We start from the raw sequence: 22677 nt of genomic DNA on the forward strand, positions 1-22677 counted from the left end.
CTAATGTTTCCTGGTCCTCACTATGGGCCACGTGGCACAGAGTCCCCTAGGCAGGCCCCGTTCTTTCCCCCAGTTGAGACAAGGAAAGTGAGACTCGGAAGAACAAAACGACCTGTCCGAGTCCACACAGCTTGCAAGGATTTGAGCCTAGGCAGTCCTGCCCCCGGCTTACTCTGCTGGCTGGAGAGAGGTTGCCTTCCTCTCCCCAGCCTTCGACCCTGGGCGCCCCCTGGTGGTCAGAGCTGCTCCTGCAGCTCAGCCTCTGTCCAGGTTACTCCCAGGACAGGTGGACCCCTTTGAAGGCCTGAGGAGCAGCAGCTGGGAGCCCACCAGGGCCCCACAGAAGCCAACCAGCCAGGAGGTCAAATCCCAGCTGGCCCACCCCTCCCCCAGCTCTTCGGCCCTTTCTGAAACGAAAGCGGGCCTCAGTGTCCCTTTGCCTCCGGGTCTTTGTATCAGAGGACCACCGATCACGGCTTTCTGGCTTTTGTGGCGAATGCTGAACTCGAGGGTTTGCTCCAGGCCAGACCGTTGGGGAGATGGGGGTGCAGAGCCCAGAGGGAGGCATCCGTTCGTTAGTAAGAATGACTGAGTAGGCTACCGCTGAGCTGCGCTGCGTTCCTAGGAATGCTGGTGTTGGCTTGTTTGGACACGAGTGCCCTTCCCCCAACACCCTGTGAGCCCCCGCGCGTGCAGCCTAAGGCAGGTGGGCATCAGCTGCTCCACCCTCCTAAAGCTTGATGATCTGAGTCATCGGCAACCATCTTCCCCTTGTTCCCTCCAGAGTGTCAAATAAAAACAAATCCAGGCTTCGTAAGAGAGACTTTATGCGAGAGGGAGAATGCTCTGGCCATCGGGTCTGTCTGGGGGGAGGCAGAGAGCCTCTCTGCTGCAGAAGGGAGCAAGCAAAGCAAAAAGGAGCTGGCGTGGGAAAGCGGGATGGAAGGTCAGCGAAGGCCTAGCTCTATTCCAGGGATTGCTGGAGGGGCTGACTGGTGATCCAGGCTGAGGACTGAAGTTCAGCGGCCCCGAGGAAGGAGAGACGTGTAACCAAAGTTTGGTTAACAAGCCCTTGGCTCTGACTGACCAATGGAGACACACAGTTCAGGTAATCATTTATGAGTCCACAAAAGGGGATTTGGAGGGTCTGTGTCTGTCCTTGTCATAGGTAAACAAGGACGGGGGGGTGGACATCCATGAGTCTTCTCTACGTCACGTGGAGGAGGTTCATTCTTTGCAACAAGTCATTTTCGCGAACACAAAGCGTGGGGGGTTCCTTTAAGAGCTGCTGTTTTGCAGGAGCACGGGGCTTAGGTAAAAATCCACATTGTCGGGAGTGAGAACAGTGTTCTCATTAGCAGATTGAATCTGAAGATAGCAAAAATGTTCATTGTGTCCACAACGAAATACAGGAGTAAAGAGATCAGGGGCAATAATCTTGGTCCTAATTGTTAAAATCGGGCAGAAGTGAGCATGTTGCCCTGGGAATAGCTAATAGCTAGTGGTGTTGCTCGTAACAAGGCACTGGCTGGACTGTTTGCCGCGGTCTGTGCCCCATTGAGCTCAGAATCCTAGAGCGTCTCCCTGGGAGACCTGGGCCCGGGAGGAAACCTTGTGGTTTTCTGCTAGAAGAGCCACACACACATGGTCACCAGAACTCTCGTCGCTATGGTCCGGGCTGGCGTCAGGAAATTCAGCCTCTTCTGTACCAGGCCCCGTGCTGGGCTCTGCACAGATTTTGGGCATGTTCTCCAGGCAGGCATGGGGACAGCAGGAGCGACAGTCCCTGACATTGGTGGCCATTTCTGTGGCTCTTGGCTGGTCATCCCGGGGATGGAAAGCCCCAGGAGACCGGGCCTTGCTGGTTCATGGCTGCGTTCCCAGCACTTGGCAAGGTGTGAGCATGCCGAATGAATGAAGGGTGAGCCCTGACAGCAGTGGGGGTGTGGTTAGACCACACGCATCATGGTGAAAGGGGGAATGTTACCGTGAACGAGGCGGGAAAGCCAAGTAGGAGTAGCCTGAATGCCAAGCTAAGAGTTTGGACTTGGTGCTAAAGGTGATGGGGGTGCCTTTGAGGTTTTCCAGCTGAAGAGTGAGCTGATCTAACCCCCGCTTGGGGCCAGAGGTTGTGGTTTCTGTTGGCACCTGTCATGCCCCTCCAGGCTCCTCTGGGACCAGGCTGGGGGTGGCCCAGCGCCCAGCGGAACACGCTTGGGGAACGGGTGGGGGAGGGGCGGGGGCGGGACGGAAACTCCTGCTTGAGTGGGAGCCACTCTGCCAGGGAGGCCCTGCCTTCCCTACCTTGCTCTGCGGCTGGCTTCCTCTCAGAAGAGCTTAGAGCACCCCCTGCTGCCTGTTCCGGGATGCACGCTGGGGCTTTGCGGGGTGGGGGAACAAAATGAAAAGGAAAGCTAGGCCCACATCTCCACTGGCAGGACCTCTGCTCTGACCACGGTCTCCGAAATACTAACTCAACACATGACTCTCATGACTTTACAATGTGGCCAGCATGCTTTCCATCACCGGCTCTTGAAGCGAATGTGATTCTTCACGCTCCTGCTTCCCGGGTCTGGGGGTCTCAGCTCCCACTCTGGGGGCCCCAGGAGCCTCCCCCCCCACCAAACACACACACATGTCACCAGGTTCTGGAGAACTCCAGGTTTGGCCTGTGTCAAGGGCTGAATAGTGTCCCCACCCAAGATCATGTCCGCTTGGAGCCTCGGAAAGTGAAGCTTGTTTGGAAATAAGGTCTTTGCAGGTGTAATTAGTTAAGGAGCTCAAGATGAGATCATCCTGGATTTCCAGTGGGGCCCGAGTCTGATGGCTGGTGTCTATGAGAGGAAGGAGCTCGGGGACGTGGGGGAAGAAGGTCACGTGGAGGAGGCCCGAGACTGCAGCGACGGGTGCCAGAGACAAGGAGCCCAGGGTGGCCGGCAGCCACCAGAAGCCACTGTGTGAGGGTCGCCACCAGCATTTTATCCCACTCCCGAGGCCCACAGCACTCGGTGTGCCATTCACTTGCATGCTTGGACCCACACCCATGCATGCACACCCATGTGCACAGGCACATACACATGCATGCGTGTGTGCAGTGTACAGAAAAGAAGAGACGCGAGCTGGTCACAGAGACAGAAGAAGTAGATGTGGAGGGAGCCTGCTGTCACAGTGGTCCTAGCTGGGAGCAGCAGCTGGCCAGCACCGAGGGAGGGGTGTTTAGCACAATGATTAGCACACCCTGGATCCCTAAAGTCCTCCCTGTCTCTCCAGGGTCTGTGTGCAGGGATCCAGCCTGTGGCCTCTGCTCCCACTCCTTCCGCGACCCCAGCTCTGTTTCCTCCTGCGGGGGCGAGGCAGCCCCTCATCACAGGGGGCGAAGTTCCCGGGAGCAGATGAGAGATTCTGCCAGGGAGGCAGAGATGGCTTTCCCGCCTCTGGGCCACGGGGGGGTCAGAAAGATACCCACTGATGAGGAGTTCACTTAGGAACCATCCCTCACCAGCGAGGGGCGTGTGCGTCTGCGACACGGATCTGGTCAGAAGCTGGAAAAGACGGCGGAGACCCCAGGAGGGTCGTGCAGCGCCCCTCTGTCTCGACTCACACCTGTTCCTCCAGAATCCTTCATCTTCGGTCTCCACAACAGCCTCTTGCCATGAGGCAGCGAGCCGGGAAAGAAGCGTGTGCGCCTGGATCTGCTGGGCCCTTGGTATAGGGTCTGTCGATGCTGCCGGGATGTTCTCTGAATGAACGCCTGGAAGATGCACCCATTCACTGTCATTATTTTTTTAATTGAAAAAGAGTCGATGAGGTTCACGTAACATACAATTGACCATCTTAAAGCAAACAGTTCAGTAGTGCATTCTGGACACTACCCCTGTCTCTAGTCTCCAAGTGTTTTCATCGGTTCAGAAGAACACCCGCTACCGGCTAAGTTATCACTTCCTGTTCCTCCCTCCCAACCGCCGGGCAACCACTGATCTGCTTTCTGTCTATGGATTTGTCTATTCTGGACATTCCATATGCATGGAGTCGCATAGGTGGCCTTCTTTCACTGAGTATTGTGTTTTCAAGGTCAGTCCACATCATGGCAGGTATCAGTACATCATTCCTTTCAAAGGCAGAATAATATTCTATTGTGTGTATACACCACAACCCAACTTGTTTGTTTATCGAGAGAGAGAGAGAGAGAGAGAGAGAATCCCAAGCAGGCTCCACACCCGGAGCCCAACACAGGGCTCCATCCCATGACTCTGGGATTGTGACCTGAGCCAAAATCAATGAAGAGTTGGATGCTCAATTGGCTGAGCCACCCAGGCGCCCCCACAATTTTTTAATTCTTCTGTTGATGGACGCTTGGGCTGTTTCCACCTTGTGGCTACTGCAAATAGTGCTGCTATGAACATTCGTCACGAGTGCGTATCTGAGCATCTGTTTCCAGTTCTTTTCGGTGCATACACCTAGGAGTGGAATCACCACACACTAAGCATGTAACTTTTTGAGGAACCGCCCACCGTTTTGCATTTTCCATTCTCACCAGCACATCCTTGCCAATACTTATTATTTTCTGTTCCTGTTGTGTTCTGTTGTGTTGTTATTATAGCCATCCTAGTAGGCATGAAGTGGTATCTCATTGTGGTTTGATTTGCATTTCCCTGATGACTAATGATGTTGAGCATCTTTCCATGTGCGTAACGGCCATTTGTATATCTTCGTTGGAGAAATGTCTATTTCAAGTCCTTTGCTCATTTTTTAAATTGGGTTGTTTGTCTTCCCGTTGTTGGATTGAAAGAGTTCACTCTTCACACAAATTGTGCAGAACAAAAAAACGAAGGCTAGGATTGTCACTTGCCCGAGGTCTTGGGAACCTGGCGACCCCTCAGATCTCCACTTCTGCAGCCCCCTCCCTGCCTCAGCTGCAGTTAGGTTATTTCTGTGGCCGGAGCTGTTGGCTTGCGCTGACCTGTGGACACCTCAGAAAGGCTATTAGGGAAGGAAGAGATGATGCAGAACAAAGGGGGTCCCCTCTTCCTGAGTCCCAGAAATGCCTCTGTCTTGGAAGGGGCTGAATGCTCTGGAAGCTGATTCCCAGGTAGGCTGCTCCAATTGTGTGAGTGTGAGTATGCACATGTGTGTGGCATGTGCCTGTGCGTTCGTGCACGTGCACAGCTGTGCACGCGTCTGCAGTTGACAAAGCTGCCAGGACCCACACCATCTGTGTCCTTTGTGTCCCCTGCTGTGGCACCTGCCAGCCACTACTGGAAGGAGGAAACTGCGGGAAGCATGGCTGGGTGGGGCTGCCACCTGCTGGCCACACTGGGCACTGCAGGTGGACCTCAGGCTAGTGTGGGTGGCCCCGCCTGGTCTCCTGGGTCAGATGCTCAGGGCAACAGCCAGAAGAAAATAAAGTCCCCCCTGTTGCCCCCGTGCCCTTAGGGCCTCTCTAGAGGCCCTGATAGCCTCCTTAGTACCATGAGCCTCTCTCCAATTCAGTCAAACCCTCAGAATAAAGTTTTTAAAAACTTAATATAAAATAATAGGAATTCCAAGGAAACTATACTGAAATACAGTTATCAAAATAGTGATTGTAATATATGTCCTTAGTGAAATAAGACCCAGCAGCAGGTCTAACAGCAAATGTAATTTTGAAGATGTGGCCAGCATAGAGGACGTTTGGGGAGACCCACAACAATTGAAATGTGTTGTGAAAACACTTGTGATTTCTATGGAAGGCAAAGCCATGGGAACTGCTGACGGCACTGCCTAGATTTGTGGTGGATGGAAACGCCATGATTTGTTTAAGGGTTTGTGACGTTGGAGATGCAGTTTCTCCCACCCGAGCTTGCAAATTTGCTCCATGGATCCCTTGGGGGTCGGGCACCCCAGGGTAAAAGCCCCTGGCCCAAACCCTGCCTGGTGGCCCCAGCTCCTCCTCAACCCCCTGGCCAGATGCCAAGCAGGTCCCCTCCAAACTCACCCCCCCTTCAGCCCCTGCCACACCATCCACAGCCTGGCTGCCTCCCTGCTCCCACCCTCTGATCCCCTTGTTCAACACAGAACGAGGCATCATGCTCAGAAGCCAGCCCAGTGGCTTCCTGCTCTGATGGCTGACAAAGAACAGAACCAATTTCTGAAATGCTGTCACATGAGGCAGCTCTAGGTCCTCCAGGCCGAGAAGAACCACCCCCCCCCCACCCCCCGCAACTGATAACGGTCCCTCTCTCCAGGATACGGGCAGGGAGACCTCTGAATCCTGTCACCTGGACATCACCCCATGACCCAAACAGAGGCTTCCAGACCATTTGTCCTTCTGGACCATCTGGGGAGAGATACTGAGTCCTATCCTTAGAATCTTCTCTTTCCTACATTCCAGACATTGTGAAGCCACAAAAGGGGGAAGGGCATTTTCCCTCCCTTCCCGGTGATACTTAATGAACCCCTGCTTCGTGTTGGGCACTGTCCTAGGTGCTGGAACTACAGACAGTAAATGCAGTAGTCCAAGGCCCTTCCTTCCTGGAGTTTTTGTTCTGTGGAGGGAGGCAGGCTAAACAAATAAATTAGTGAAACGAACAGTATGCTCTAGGGTGATCTGTGCTCTTGGGAGTGGGGAATACGAGGTACAGGAGGCAGGGAGTGCGGGGGTCAGCCTCACTGAGCAGGTGGTACTGAGCAGGAGGGAGCCCTGTGCCTGTGTAGGGAAGAGCATCTGGCAGGGGGACAGGCAAAGCAAAGCCCCGAGGAAGGCAGAACAGCAGGGGGGTGAGGGCAGGGAGGCCAAAGGGCCAGGTCCTGCCACCCTACGGGCCGCCGGTAGGACTCTGAGCTGGGAGACACCGAGGGGTTTGGGTGGACGAGGACAGTTGGTGCAGTTGCGCGCCCAGGCTTGGGGCAGGGTGAGGAGTGGGGCCCTGCAGCGGGGAGGCCTCCGCCAGGGCGGGGGAAGAGGTCGGGCGCCAGACCAGACCCGTTGGCTGGGCGGGTGGGCACGCAGCGGGAGACGGAGCTCCCAAGCGGACACGGGGAAGGGCATCGGTTTCCTGTGGCTGCGGAAACACATCCCACAAACCGGGTGGCTTAAAACAACAGAAATCTATTTTCCCTCCAAAATCCCCTCCCCCCACGTCTCATTGCGCAACCGCAACCGTATTTGGAGATGAGGCCTTTAAAGAGGGAAGTGGGCAGAGACCGCACAACAATCCGGGGGCACCTTGAAGACCCGCCTTGCTCAGGGTGAGGAGACAGCCTGCAAAGTATACAGCTCTGCCTCTCGGCCCAGCGTGCACCCGACAGCCCGCGTACCCCCAAAGTTTGCAGGCCGAGTGTTTTCCTCCCGAGTCGGACCGCAGCTGTGTGCATCTTCGGTTGGCAGACTTACCCCTCCCTCCACCGCTCCGTTTTTTTTTCTGCATTTCTGTCCCAGTGGTTCTTTCTAGCTCTTTCATGTGGGTGACTATTTGTTTTTGTTTTGTTTTTATTCTTTTTTTATGTTTTATTTATTTTTGAGAGAGAGAGACAGCACCAGCAGGGGAGGGGCAGAGAGAGAGGGAGACACAGAATCTGAAGCAGGTTCTGTGCTGTTAGCACAGGGCCCCATGCGGGGCTCGAACTCGCAGACTGCGAGATCATGACCTGAGCCGAAGTTGCACGCTTAACCGACTGAGCGACCCAGGTGCCCGTTTTGTTTTTTTTTTTTTTAAACTGTCTTAACTTCTGTAAGACTAACACCGGAGCACCCCAGTTTTTACAGATACAGATCTCCTTCTGTAGCACAAACAACCCCTTCTGAATTCCTCTGGGTGGAGTTTAGGTGTCTTAATCCTGGCTTCTCTTGAAGGCGTGTGCAGGGACAGGGGCTGTATATATCCCAGCAGGGAGTGGTTCTAAATGACGTGTGACACGTAGCCCTCATCTGTTGGGAGCACACTAAAATAACTCAAGGCAAGAACAGCCCCCCCTTTCCCCCAGCTTTCTCCAAGGTCTTGTTTGATCCTCGGACGTTATCCGAGGCACAGGGGTCCCCCACAACACACTCAGGTCCCTTGTCATCCCGAGGCCTGACATACCGACCCCGGGTCGGGGGGCAGAGCAAAGGTGTAGGTGGCAGCATCCGCCCCATATGCCAATGATGCTGAAGCCTGACAGAGTTCCCCCAGTGACTTGGCTCATTAAATGTGGGGCTTCCCAGAGTGGGACAGCCAAGGTGGGGTTGGGGTTCATTCCTACCCATGTCCAGCTTGGGGCCTGGGGCACACCCGCTGGCTGGGTTGGGTGGTGAGGGTGGTGGGAGAACAGAGGTAATTAAGAAAAAATCCCAGGGGCACCTGGGTGACTCAGTCAGTTGAATGCTCAGCTCTCGATTTCAGCTCAGGTCATGATCCCAGGGTTGTGGGTTCGAGTCCTGCATCAGGCTCTGCACTGAGTGTGGAACTTGCTTGAGATTCTCTCCATCTCTCTCTTTCCCCCTCTCTCTCTCCCTGTGCCCCTCTACCCTGCTCACTCTGTCTCAAAAAAGGAAGGGGGGGTGCCTGGGTGGCTCAGTCGGTAAAGGGCCCGACTTTGGCTCAGGTCATGACCTCGTGGTTCTGGAGTTTGAGCACCGCATCAGGCTCCGTGCTGACAGCTCAGAGCCTGGAGCCTGCTCCGGATTCTGTGTCTCCCTCTCTTTCTCTGCCCCTCCCCTGCTCATGCTCTCTCTCTCTCTCTCTCTCTCTCTCAAAAATAAATAAATGTTAAAAAATTTTTTCTTACAAAGCCCAAACCTCTTCTAGAAGAAAAGGAGCTTAGGAAGAAGCGGACTCAGAGGCGTGCAACTCAAAGTGTGGTCCTTGCACCAGCAACATCAGCGGTGTCTCGAATCTTGTTAGAAACCTAGAATCCCAGGCCTTACTCGTGACCTCCCCGATGAAAGTCTGTGGCTTAGCAAGACCTCTGGTGATTCTCAGGCACATCCAAGTTCAAGAAGCCCTGCAGGGACCAGAGGCACTCACACTCGATGGGGCACCAGGACTCCTGTGGGCCTGTGGGGACACAGGTGGCTGCCCCTGGCAGGTGCGGACTCAGGTGGGAGTGGGGCCCAAGGCTCTGCGTTTCCAAGTCCCCTGAGCGCAGCCTTGCTCCCCACTCCATCTAGCGTCTGCTCGGAGCCTCAAACCTGGCTGCATGTTGGAGTCACAGGGGTAGATGGAGGGGGTGGAACCGGACCCGCCTCCACGAGACCCGCCTCAGAGTCCTGGTGGCTGTTTAAGGAAGACTAGTTAGCGCGACTGACCGGTCCCCGACGCCCCAGACAGCAGCTCCGTCCACACCTGCCAGAGAACACAGAGGGGATGCCTGCTGCCTCAAGGCCCAACCCCCTCCCCGCCGCCCCCCCTGCACAGAAAAGAAAGGGACTCTGGCTGCCTGGCATATGCTTGGCTATTTGAGAACACACAAGCTTTATTCAGCAATAATGGCAGTATTTCATGAGAATGAGCTGGAAACAGCAGGAATGCTGTTGTCTGCACAAAGTCTGACAGCAAAGATTACGGCAACGGGGTTTTGCCCCCGCAGCCCTGGCCCTGCCCCAAACAGGGCCCACTTACTCCAGGCTCCTGCGCGGCTGTGCTGGGGCCTCATTGCGACCTCTCTCTACACCTGCACCTGCCCTCTCCTCATACTCTCCCTCTGTGGGCCACTGCCCAGCCCCCTCGGGCTCCCTCCAGTCCTGCCTCCTCCTTCCCAAGGCCACGCAAGAACACCGTCTCCCACAGTGAACCCACGTCCCCACCGGCGTGCTCCTCCTTTGCTGTGAGGCCTCTTCCTCACTGGATGAAGGCGCTATTTTGAAAGCACTTCGCACTCACCAAGCGTTAGCCCTGCCCGCACCCAACCCAACAGCAAGCAGGCAGGAAACGGGCCCCGGGAGCCACAGGGACAGTGCACAAAGGGAGGGACCGGGCCGAGGAGCTGTGGGGCCCAAACGGAAAAAGTCAGATGTCATTTTGGTTCGAATTCAGGACCCAGAGAACATAACTGATACAGAGGAAATCATCTGAGACGCCTGTGTGACGCATGTTGTGTGTGTGTGTGTGTGTGTGCGCGCGCGCGCACCCACGCGCTTGTCTCCGTACATACGACCTTTTGTGACGTGGCCTTAACCATTGGTGACCATCCACCTGGTTCTCTGACCTGGGCAGGGCCATCTGGGGGAAGGAAGCCCAAACCGCAGACGGACGGCCAAAGTGCCGACATGGGAAGGATGGGTGAGGGGCAGCCAGGCACGCCTGGGAGAGAGGAGGGACCCCGTCGAGTGTTGGGGGTCCTGCTTGGGGATCTTCAAAGGCAAGGGGGTGGGGTGGGGCTGACTGAGAGGGGCTTACGGCAGAGGCTGGACTGTACAGATGGGCTGATGGCAGGGGTGTGGGGCTGAGGTGGGGGGGGGGGCTCGTGGCGGCAGCTGGAATTACGGATGGATGGCCAGCAGGGTGGACAGCCCCGCGCACATGAACCCCTCTCCTCGGTGGCACGCGCCACCCTGTCTGAAGCGCCCAGTGGGCAGTCAGTTAGCGCTGAGACGGGACTGGGGGCTGCTCACACAGTGTAAGTTTTGACGGATTTGTAGAGGGGCGGCAGGAGCCCGTGGTTCTCGCGGACAACTTCCAGGTACTCAGATGGAGTCTCCAGCAGGAAGGGCCCACAGCACATCTGGCAGCAGCACCTGACCCCAGCGGGCGGCTCCGGGTTCTTGTCAGACATGGGGGAAAAGTCAAAATCAGCCACCTATGGTGAACAAAACCCCATGGGTCAATCACCCGCCTGCCGGACCCCCTTCAGGTGGCCTTATGAGCTCAGCTGCCTGGAGACACACAGAGCTTTCCCTGTGCCTTTGGCTTTTCTGCTCTCTGGGCCTCCCCGTGGTGGCTGCCCTCTCCCTTACCAGGGGCACAGCTGCTAGGCAAGGGGTGAGCACGGGAGTTAAGTCACATGGGAAAGAGCCAACTCAACTTGGCCCAGTCGGTGAGCACCTCTTGGGCACATCCTCCCCAGCCCCAGGACCTCACTCTGACATCCAGACCCCCTCCGGGTCCCGTGCTCCAGTCGGAGCCTGGTGCCCCGGCTCCCACCCCCCCGAATACCCACCTCCACCATGTCCTTCTGGTGAGCGGCATTCCGCAAGGTCATGTACATGATGAAGGCCAGCATCATGGTGATAAGTGTGGCACACGGGAAAGCAAAGACAGCCGGCTGGATGCCTGGGAGTGAGAGAGGATGAGGTCATGGGTCTGGGGAGTTGGTGGAGAAGGCTCGCTCTTCTTATGCCCAATGGGGCATAGGACAGTCAAACCCCACAGGAGCTATCTTTTCCTTGGGTGCATGCATTGAGAATCTCATCTAGGATTCTACAAAAACCAAGCTGGGGTGTGTGAGGGCGTTAAAATATGTCCACATGGGGCACCAGGGTAGCTCAATCCGTTAAGCATCCAACTCTTCATTTTGGCTCAGGTCATGATCCCATGGTTCCTGAGTTCGAGCCCTATATAGGGCTCTGTGCTGACAGGGCAGAGCCTGCTCAGGATTCTTTCTCCTTCTCCCTCTGCCCATCCCCCACTCACACACGCATGTGCACACACATGCGCTCTCTCAAAATAAGTAAATAAACTCTGGGGCGCCTGCGTGGCTCAGTCGGTTAAGCGTCCGACTTTGGCTCAGGTCATGATCTCACGGTTTGTGAGTTCGAGCCCCATGTCAGGCTCTGTGCTGACAGCTCACAGCCTGGAGCCTGCTTTAGATTCTATGTCTCCCTCTCTTTGCCCCTCCCATGCTCATGCTCTGTCTCTCAATAATAAATATGCGTTAAAAATTTTTTTAAATAAATAAAAAATAAATAAACTTTATTTTTTTTTTAAGTTTATTTCGAGAGAGACAGAGACAGCGTGAGCTGGGGAGGAGCAGAAAGAGACAGAAAATCCCAAGCAGGTTCCGTGCTGCCAACGCAGAGCCTGACGTGGGGCTCGAACCCACAAAGCTGTGAGATCGTGACCTGAGCTGAAACCAAGAGCCTGATGCTTAATCAACTGAGCCACTCAGGTGCCCCAATAAAGAAACTTTAAAAAATAAAAATAACACGTGTCTACCTATTACTTGACAGTCACTTTCAAGAGGTGTACCCTGAGTGTGGGCTGGACTCAATGGCTTGCTCCTACCGAACAGCACAGGACAGGAATGACGACTTCCCAGTCCAGGCCATAAAAGACACTGCAGCTACCTCCTTGCTCTCTTGGGTGATGTGCACTGGGGATGGGAAGCCATGTTGTGAGGACACTCAAGCAGCCTCGTGACCTGTTGTTGCTTTCTCCCCTCCACCAGCCCTGGGCTCACTCACTGACCCTCCTGTCAGGAAACTGCACGGGGGAGCAGGGACAACCCAGTGTCTGCAGTTAGGCGGTCCTGGGTTCGAACCCCAGCTCTGACCAAGCTCTCTGATGCTAACACTGACTCATGAGGCTGCTTCGGGGATGCCACGAGGTGAGGGGCATGAATGTGTCAGGTGCACGGCAGGTGATCAGCAAGTATGGGTTCCCCTCACTCCTCCCCGACCCTGCCCCTTGGTATAGATGCCACAGTAAGGCATGAGGCTGTGCTTTCCAAGAAAAGGCAGCGCTGATTACCCAGAATGCTATCTTCTCTGCACAATTCAGGGGGATCCCAGGCACTCCGTGCCCAGGAGATCTGGGGGAGGCAGAGCCCAAGACCTCTTACGATGGCCACAGGTCACAGAGTCTCTCCACAAGGCCAGCCAGGGCCCAGAGTGGAGCACGGCATCTGCCCAATGGCTCAGACAGGGACTGGGGAGACTGGAGGGGACAGTGGCAGCATCTGGGGCACTTGCCGGGCTGACCGTGGGGGCAAGTGCGGCTGGCAAGGTTTTTTGTGTACCCTAGAGGCTGGGACCTGGGTGGGCACCTGAAAGACCCTTCCTCGGGGTTCTGGCATCCACTTTCTCCTGTCTGTAAGGAAGTGCTTTCCTGGGGTCACGGAAGAGCCCCCCTGGAAAAGAAGGGTAGAACTTCACGCCGCCATCGGCCAATCCTGTGACTATAAGCCAGTGGCCGGGCCTGATATGACTCGGAGAAGAGCATTCATTGCAGGGGAGATGGCCAGGGATCCTTACAAATGACAGGAACCTTTGTGAGTAGCTTCCGCTCCCCGGGAGACCCACAACATCCTGAGGGTCTGCAGCTACCGCTGGGGACGCTGGTTTTAATGGTGGCAACAGCGGCAGGATCGGGGAGATGGCGGAGGAGGGAGGCTCGTGATCGTGGTGGCTTATTTAGGGGAGCAGCATTCATGATGGGGACAGCGTGGCATTGGTAACATGTGGGAAGGACACGGTGGCGGGAGTGATGGAGGCAAGAGAGAGCCAAAGCCGGGTTGATGCTGGGCAGCATGGATCAATGGCGCGTGGTCCAGACGGTGGGCATCCCAACTGGTGTGGGGGAGGGGAGGGCACTGCCGGCAGCAGCGAGGGTGGTGGTGGTCGAACCGCAGGGTGCTCTGGCCCTGGTCGTTTGGGGGAGGTACAGGCACGGGCCAGGAGGTTCAGCGATGACTGTCATGTTGGTGGGTCAGCTGGAGGGAGCATACTGGTGGCGGTGACAGGCTTGACTGTGTGTTGCGGCCTGTGTGGCACGGGAGCAGAGGACGAGGGGTCACTTACTGGAAGGCCACACCTGGATCCTGTGGTACTGATGCGTCTTGCTGATGACATTCTCGGCCCGGATGCTGAAGCAGTAGTCCCCGGGATCCCTGAAGGTGTGGGTCAGGTTGTAAGCCGTGCTGGCCACGGACACCGGGTGGCATTCCCCTTCTTCCAGCGGGAGGCACTCGGGCTTGAGACGCCAGCACACAGTCAGGGGCGGGCTGCGGGGAAATGGGGGTGTCTTTTCAGAAATGGCTCCGCAAAGGGGCGCCTGGGTGGCTCAGTCGACTTTTGGTTCGCGTTCAGGTCATGATCTCGTGGTTCGTGGGTTCGAGCCCCACGTCAGGCTCTGCGCTGACAGTGCGGAGCCCGCTCGGGATGCTCTCTCTCTCTCCCTCTCTCTCTCTTTCTCTCCCCCACCCCCCAAAATAAATAAAATAAAAACTTAAAAATATGGCTCAGCAAGGAATGGGAGCACAGACCAAGTCTGAGAAAGGCCAGGTAGCCGTGAACTTCAGTGTACTTTTCAGGACAGAACACCCAGCTGTCCTCTAGGTGGTCCTTCCTTTTTACACCTTCCAGACAAGGGAACATAAGGGAACCTGTACATCTTATGTACAGGCACAGAAGATGGTCCCAGAGCCCAAGAGGATGCCAGGCTTAGTGAAGCAAACGGCGACAGGCTGGTAAAACACCCCCGCGCCCCCTCAACCATCACATCTGCCAAGCCCGAGTAGCTCCCACCCCATTCTTCAAGTACCAAGCCCCTGCCCCCAAAGCTCCCGGAAAGCTCCAAAGACCAACTCCAGCCCCATGGCGCATCTTCCTCGTTCCTTGGTCACTTTGCTTGCTCCCCATCTAGACCTGCTTCCCGCCGTCATGTCCCTGGGTTAAGGGACAAGGGTCCTCAGAGGGCTGGGCCCCGGCCGCTGACCTCCACAGCTCCGTCCACCCTTGTGCAGAGAACATGTCCAGCTTCTCTGTCGCTTACTACAAACTCGGCCCGAGGCTGTTCTTGCTGATGGCCAGGCCAGTTCCTTCCCCGGGACGGTCTGTTTTCTGGGGCCATGGAAGCAGACCGAAGCCACATACAGAGGACTTTTCACACGGCTGCTTCCACACCTGCCTTTGCCTCAACACCCACACTGCAGACAGCTCTAAAGGGCCCGTGCTCCCTCCCCGGGACCTCGGGTGTGGAGCCCTGCCCGCAGCTCCCCCATGGCTGCAGGGCAAGGTGGCATAAGCCTTCCCCGGCCCCTAAACCTGGGGCCCCTCAGGAGATGGAGCAGGCTCAGGGTCACCCACGGGAGAGTATGGGCAGGGCAATGCGTCACCCGCTGTCCACCATGGGGTTCACTCACCTCCCCAGGAAGTTCAAGGTCACTGTCATCTTTTGGAAGGTCTGAATTAGGGTGGGCCCCAAGACCTGGATGCCTCGAAGGGTTTCTGAAAGGCAGAGAGGGGCCCCGTTAGACCCGGAGACTGAGGACAGCTGTCTCAGCACTCCCACAGCTCGGGGCCGTGTGACCACCGCCTTGTCCTCCCCCAGGCCCTCCCTTCCAAGGGCAGGTGGGAGGTCTGTCCCGGGCGTGCTTGGGTCCTGCCTCCCCAACAGCAGCAGGTTCCAGAGCCCGCTCAGAGTGAGGACACTGGAGGAAGCAGGCGGAGCTCTGGGAACCAGGACCAAGGGCTGGCTCAGTGTAAGTGCCCCTCCCCCATCGCCTAGGCACCGTGGGGAAAGCACCGGGCCCATTACCCTGCCCGGCAACACACGGAGAAATCTGCCACAGGGGCCCAAGCGCCCCCTCTTGCCAGAGTCGGGGAGAGGAGGGTTGGGGTCTGGTGGCCACGTGACCTCCTCTGTGGCCTTCAGTGCCCTCTTAGAAGCGGGGATGATGACAGGCCATGCAGAGGGGATGCCAGGGGAACAAGAACAGGGGGTGCACAGCCAAGCCCAATCCGGGGCCCGACCAGAGCCCCTCTGATCTGCACTGATCCAACCTTGGAAGGAGTGGTGCCCAGGGCTGCCCAAGGGGCCACGTGCTCAACCTGCACCAGCCCCCAGCGACCCACCCTGCAGCTTCAGGGAGGCAGAGAAGTCTCCTGTCTTCTGCACGATGCCCTTCCCGGCATCCTGCGTTGCCTGTTCCCACTCTGCCACCACCTTGAGCTTCACAGTGAAGGTCCCAATGATCGAATAGTTGTAGTAGACCACTGCCTCTTCAGTCACCATCTGTGTGCTGTAAGGTGGCAGGAGGGAGACAACGGAAGTGACTCACGTGACCTCTCAGAGTCGGGGGTGTCTGCGGGGTGACAAGCTCAGCCCCCAATGCCTTGTGAGAAAACCACTGGTCATCACAGCAGCAGCCCCCAGAGCCACCAGGACGCAAGGTCAGCTGTGCTTGGGTCAAGTGGCTGCCTGTCATCCTCGTGCTTGTAAGTGACAGGTAGGAGAACTCCCAGCAACAAGTGCCTGTCACCTGCCAGGAAGTGCTCTGCCCCCTTCAGCCAGGAATCTAAAAGAGGCCCTGCATTAGAGACAAGGACAATCCTGGGAGGGAAAAAATATGAACTTTGGAGTTAAGACATATTTGGCTTTAAATCTCAATTCTAGATGTCTTATGTATAGAACTGTAAGCCTTACTTTTCTCATTGTAATAGAGAATCATACCTCCATATAAAGTATATAAATTCCTGCAATTACCTGAATTACTTCAAAAGGAAGTCTAATAACAATAAAGAAAATCTTTGTGTTGATTTCTCAATGCTCTTTATATATGAAGTTTAACAAACCTTTACCTATTTTCCAAATATTTTCTCCCAGTTTAACCTTGTCTTTTGGTTTGATTTACTTCCTTCATACTCAGATATTAAATCTAGTGATGCCAAATCTTGCATTTTTTTCCTTTATAGTGTCTGCCTGTTTTTATTCTTACAAAATGCTTTCCCCACTGCCAAGTCATCCAATTGCAGGGGATCATCTACATTTCAATCTAGTCCTGGCCATTATGTGTACTTTGTAATCTATCTGGAATTGCTCTTGTTAAGGATCAGATTGTTTTTCTTCTAAATAGTTAACCCACTGTCCTAGTACCATTTATTAAATAAGTAATATGTCGGGGCGCCTGGGTGGCGCAGTCGGTTAAGCGTCCGACTTCAGCCAGGTCACGATCTCGCGGTCCGTGAGTTCGAGCCCCGCGTCGGGCTCTGGGCTGATGGCTCAGAGCCTGGAGCCTGTTTCCGATTCTGTGTCTCCCTCTCTCTGCCCCTCCCCCGTTCATGCTCTGTCTCTCTCTGTCCCAAAAATAAATAAACGTTGAAAAAAAAAATTTTTTAAATAAGTAATATGTCTTTACTCACTGGCTAGAAATACCACTGTTATCATATACTAGATGTGCATTTAAACTTCGACTTGTGTCTGCCTTTTCCATTCTGTTCTACTGAACACACTTTTGTGATTTGTAGTTTTTAAAATACATTTATGTATTTCTAATTCTTCTCCCCAACCCCATTCATCATTATGCTGCTTTGATGATCTTTTTTTCTTCCTTCTGACAATATTCAGAAATTCTCTCTTAAAAGTCTTTTTGACTCTAGGTATAATATGTGGTTTTATCCACATAAATCCTACAATTTTAGGCTAAGTTCATTCTCTCAGCTTTTACAGTTTATAACTATTGTGAAAGATTTTTTCCATTGCCATCATATGGAAAGGCTATGATTTTTCTTTTGTAAGCACCCATATTACTAAAATCTCTTTTTAGTTCTAAGATTTTTTTAGTTGGGTCTCTTGTGTTTTCTAGGCCATCTGTGTGTGATGTTTTTGTCTCCTGCTTTACAATATTTATATCTCATTTCTTTTTCTTGCTTTATTTCATTGGCTAGTAAGAATGTTCAAATATAGTAATAATAGTAAATAAAGCATTTAATATTAAAAGAAATGCCCCTAATTAATATAGATGCTGTCCCCTGGTTTGAGACAGATGTTCTAGATGTTCTTTATGTTCTAAAACCACATATGTTTATAACCATATATGTTTTTATATATATACACACGTATATATACATTTGTGTATACGAATATATGTACGTGTGTGTGTATGTGTGTATTTACGTGCCAAATTTAGATGCACTGTAGAAGCTTTGTCACATTCCAGAAATTATACTTATTGGAACATTTATTGGATTTGCATCAAGCTTACAGGATAACTGGAAGGAAATGGGCATCTTTACAATATTAAGATTCAGCATCCTGGTCCTGGACATGATGTACACACGCATCTACTCAAATCTTTGATACCTCTTGGCACCCTATTGTTTTCTTCACACGGGATCTTGCCCATTTCCAGGTAAGTGTGTTCCTGTGTTTGTTTTATGAACTATTTTTGCTATAATTAGGAGGAGTCCCCACTTTGCTCTCTAATTTATTACTGTACATAAGAAAGCATGCTGGGCCTCTAAGTCTCGTGGGGGTGAGGAGTGGTGCGTGAGAAAGATTACTAAGCCTTCGATGAACTTGGAAAATTGGTCTGTTTCTCTGCCAGACTGAGAAACATCATAAGGAACGCCAAGAAGTGAAAGGCGGAAAAATATGGGATAGAGTGGGAAGGACCATCAGCCCGGGACTTGACGGGACCTAAGTGGAGTGAGGGGTCTCCACGGGGCACTCACCCTCACGTGAGCTCAGGGTATCTGGGGTCTGGCTGCTGGAGCTGCTGGAGCTCAGTGCTTGACCCACTTCCTGACCTGCCTCCTCCAGCCTGGCTTGTTTGGAGAGGAGAAGTCAGGAGAAACGAAGCTATAACACCCAAGTTCTAACACACGCGTATAATCGCACACGCCATCACCCAGGTACGTCCTTCCGGAGTCAAATGGAGAAAAATTCTACTCTGACCTTTCTTAAAAGGCTGTCTGGGGCCACCAATGACCTCCTCTACTAGGTTGCAGGCACCTAGAAGGCAGGTCCTGTGACTAACTCACCACTGGTCCCCACGCACCCCGAGCTTGACACAGAGCAGGTGTTGAAGGAATGTTTGGAGAGAGAGAGAGAATGGGCAGGTGAAGGTCAGAGAGTACAGAGCACTCCGCATGGGACAATGGGGCCACCACCCAGAGGCCAAAGCTTGGGGGCATCAAGAGGGAAGAGCATACCCATCTCCGAAGTCCCAGCTGTAGAGAAATGAGGCAGTCTTGAAGAAGTTGCTCGGGTCATGGAGGAGGAAGGAAACTTTAAGGACTGTCTTGGTGAGGTAAGAGCTGGGCCAGGGCAGGGAGGTGTTCTGGGAGACAACGAGGTTCCCCACGAGGAGCTCTGGGAGAGAGACCGAAGGTGGGTGAGTCCACCGAGGGAAGGGGAAGGCGGAGCCAAGGAGTGACCTCACATGCTAACTGGCAGGACAGCCTCTCCCTGCCCTGCCCTTCTGGCTGTCAGGGCTGGGTGGTGGCGGGAGAGGACGCTGCGGGTCCCTGAACACAGAGGCGCATGCCCCCCACATCATTGCCCCTGCTGCACGGACACTGGTGCAGACTCATGGCACACATCACATGCACAGCGTTGCTCCTGCACCCCTTTCACCAGGATCCTGAACTTTCTTAGCACCAAAGATGCCCAGGACCAGAAGGAAACGGATAGGCTTTGCAAGAAGTTTTTGAGGGGCGCCTGGGTGGCGCAGTCGGTTAAGCGTCCGACTTCAGCCAGGTCACGATCTCGCGATCTCGCGGGATCTCGTGATCTCGCGGTCCGTGAGTTCGAGCCCCGCGTCGGGCTCTGGGCTGATGGCTCAGAGCCTGGAGCCTGTTTCCGATTCTGTGTCTCCCTCTCTCTCTACCCCTCCCCCGTTCATGCTCTGTCTCTCTCTGTCCCAAAAATAAATAAACGTTGAAAAAAAAATTAAAAAAAAAAAAGAAAGAAGTTTTTGAGAGATATTTCAAATTATTAGAGTCTAGAAAAAAAATGAGCATGTCTACTGATCGGCTCTGTACCCAGTGTGCTGGGCTGGGTAAGGACCACCATTCTGTGTCTCCGTCTGTAAAAAAAAAATTTAGGTACTCATTTTTTTTCAACCCAAAAGCAGAAAGTAAGGCGTGCCTGATAAAGCTCATTTGGAAAATGCAGAAAAGTAGAATGAAAACAAAAGAGACTGCCTATCATTAGGGCACCTGGGTGGCTCAGTTGGTTAAGTCTCTGACTTTGGCTTAGGTCATGATCTCACATTTTGTGAGTTCAGTTGAGCCCCACGTTGGGCCATGATCTCACAGTTCGTGAGACAACCAAGCCTCACGTTGGGATCTCTGCTGTCAGTGCAGAGCCTGCTTCGGATCCTGTCTCTCTCTCTCTCTGTCCCTCCCCCGCTGGTGCAAGCTCTCTCTCTCTCTCTCTCAAAAATATAAACATTTAAGTAAAAAATAAAAAAAGAAACTGCCTATCATTCAAACACAACTATTGTTGACGTTTTGAAGAACTGCAAAGCATTTGTGCCTACGTTAATAGCTGGGGTATTACGTACACATGCATATATTAAACAGTTGATCAAATTGACTATAGAAGTTTGCACTTTGCTTTTTAAAATCTAATACCCACGAGTATTCCCCAGAATATTATCAGCTGTTTGGAAAGATCATTGTTATTCGTTATACAAATTATATCCATATACTTAGCTAGTTTCCTTACGGCTGTACGCTTAGTTTGGCTAATGTTTGCTTCCATTATTAGATATTACACACACCCCTGCCAGGAACATTTTTGGGCACAAAGCATTACCCAAATGGAAACGCATTTCCTGAGGACAAATATACTCCAAGAGAGCAGGGCCTTTTTGGAAGGAGAGAGCAGTGGTGGGGTAGGAAGGTGGGAGGAATGAGAACGGACAGACCAAAAGCTGAAATAGTGCATAACCATTGATACATACGAATCAGCTGCTCTCCAGAGGGCTGTGTTAATGTATATACCCCTAGGAGCAACATGTGCTTTCAGTGTCCCTTGCAGCACAACCCTGCCAGCAGTGGGTATTGCCATTTTCTGATCCTCTGTTAACAAACACAGAAGGGACCATGAGTCTACTTTGAGTTTATATGATTACTGACCAGGCTGGATGTTTTCCTCTGCCCCAAATTTGAAGGCAAAGTAGCCTTCAAAGGTCCTCACCTGTGATGGGGAGGACAAGGAGGCTCCTCGCCACGGGCTGGCACATCCAGCAGTCGGCAGCGGTGACCCAGACGGAGACAGGGAAGTCCCCGGGCACGTTCCCCACGGCGCGGATGGTGGAGCTGAAAGCCTCATCAGTCTTCCCCGTGAGCAGCAGCGGGGTATGGATCCAGTGGAAGCGGTAGACGCGGGTGTTGGAGGGCAGGACCAGGCTGCCGTTTTCGCTGGCCACCAGGCTGGCTGTGATGGTCACCTCCGCCCCTGTGGTGGCAGGGCCATCGGTGGTGAGGCGGAGTTCATACAGCCCTGGAAGCCCAGAGACAAAGACTACTTCAGGAGAGGTGTGACAAGGAACCCCACTGTCCCTGTCTGGGCTGGCTTTTATTATCCTATTCTACAAGTGGAGAAACTGAGGCCCAGGCAGCTCAAGTGACTTGCCCAAGGGTCATATGGCTAGTTCATTGTCAAGCTGGGATTCAAACCCAGGCCCAACTGACTCCATATATCTCCTTTTTATGCCAGCCAAGCAGGGCCTTCCAGAACACAGGCCTGACCCGGCCAGACTTATTTCTCAGCTGTGAAAATAACTGCCAATGTATGTCACAGGAGGGATTAGCTGCCAAAAAACGCCCTCTATTACCTGGTCTTTTGGACCAGACTACATGTGAAACAAAACTCCAATCTGAAACACAAAGCTGAGTCTGGACCCTGTAAGAGTCCTAACGCCTAGTGACAGAACAAGCCTTGGGACAAAGGTCCACTTTGATTCGAGCCAAGCCCTCTTCCATCGTGGTCGGTTTCTCAATCTGTAAAGGAAGAGGTCCTAGATCCGCACTGGCCACGCGTGGCTGTCTGGGTTTTGACTAAAGTGAAACAAAAGTTAAAGCCCACGTTCTCAGTCACGGTAGCCTCATTTCAAGCGCTCAACAGCCACGTGTGGCTAAGGGTCGCCATATTGGCACGGATACAGAATATCTTCATTATCACAGATGGTCTGACCGGACTGCGTTGTTCCAAGCAACCTCTGGGATTTCTGCTGGGGCCAACGCAGCAACTGTGTGACACGAGCAGTTGACTCCTTGGGGGACTTGAAATGAAATCCTGAGGATGCAGCTCTTATGGGGAACCTGGGAATTAGTCTTGCAGGATCCCAGCAGAGAACAGGGCCTTGAGCATATGGGACAGAGGTTGGGTAAGAGGCCTTTTAAGTAACACTCCCTTCCCAACTACCACATTGAAGGGAAGACTGCTTGTAAGCTGAAAATAGAGAAAATTAAAAATTAAAAAATTTTATTAAAAATTAAAATAATTGGGGTACCTGGGTGGCTCAGTCAGTTAAGCATCCGACTCTTGGTTTCGGCTCAGGCCGTGATCTCACAGTTCATGAGTTCAAGCCCCGCATCAGGCTCTGTGCTGACAGCGTGGACCCTGCTTGGGATTCTCTCTCTTCCTCTCTCTCTCTCTCTCTCTCTCTCTCTCTCTCTGCCCCTCCCCTGCTCTCTCTCTCTCAAAATAAATAAATAAACTTAAAAAATTAAAATAACCAGTAACAATCACTGTTACCAAATTTGGGCATGTCCTACTTAAAAAAAAAAATTATGCTCATACTTTGGAATTACATGTTCCATTGTTTCCTATTCTGTATCATGGGCATTTTCCTAAGTCATTATTCTTTGATTGCTTTACATAGCTGCACAACATTTTGTCATAGAAACAAAGTAAGATTTTTAAAATAAGGTTTCTTTCCGTCATAAAAGTAATACATACGTATTACTAATAATAAAAGTAATACAGGGGTGCCTGGGTGGCGCAGTCGGTTAAGCGTCCGACTTCAGCCAGGTCACGATCTCGCGGTCCG

The 22677-nt window shown here is 53.1% G+C and overlaps 1 protein-coding gene across 3 annotated transcripts in view; it reads right to left on the reverse strand.

Moving 5' to 3' along the window:
• Nucleotides 1–9402: 9402 nt before the first annotated feature.
• Nucleotides 9403–22677, reverse strand: part of TMEM130 (transmembrane protein 130) — a 17970-nt gene continuing 4695 nt past the window's right edge. For 2 of the 3 annotated variants that reach the window (XM_040455894.1, XM_040455895.1), the window contains exons 2-8: nt 20820–21125; nt 18827–18986; nt 15749–15915; nt 15037–15121; nt 13694–13896; nt 11116–11228; nt 9403–10755 (exon numbers count right to left, since the gene is read on the reverse strand). In XM_040455894.1, coding sequence (XP_040311828.1) covers nt 10567–10755; nt 11116–11228; nt 13694–13896; nt 15037–15121; nt 15749–15915; nt 18827–18986; nt 20820–21125 — 1223 coding nt within the window. In that variant the 3' untranslated portion in view covers nt 9403–10566. The remainder of the gene's footprint in view (nt 10756–11115; nt 11229–13693; nt 13897–15036; nt 15122–15748; nt 15916–18826; nt 18987–20819; nt 21126–22677) is intronic. The other variant, XM_040455896.1, reaches the window with a different exon arrangement.

The sequence above is a fragment of the Herpailurus yagouaroundi genome, unplaced genomic scaffold (genome assembly GCF_014898765.1).
Source record: "Herpailurus yagouaroundi ecotype Mexico unplaced genomic scaffold, PumYag 216, whole genome shotgun sequence".
In the NCBI taxonomy this organism is placed as follows: Eukaryota; Metazoa; Chordata; class Mammalia; order Carnivora; family Felidae; genus Herpailurus; species Herpailurus yagouaroundi.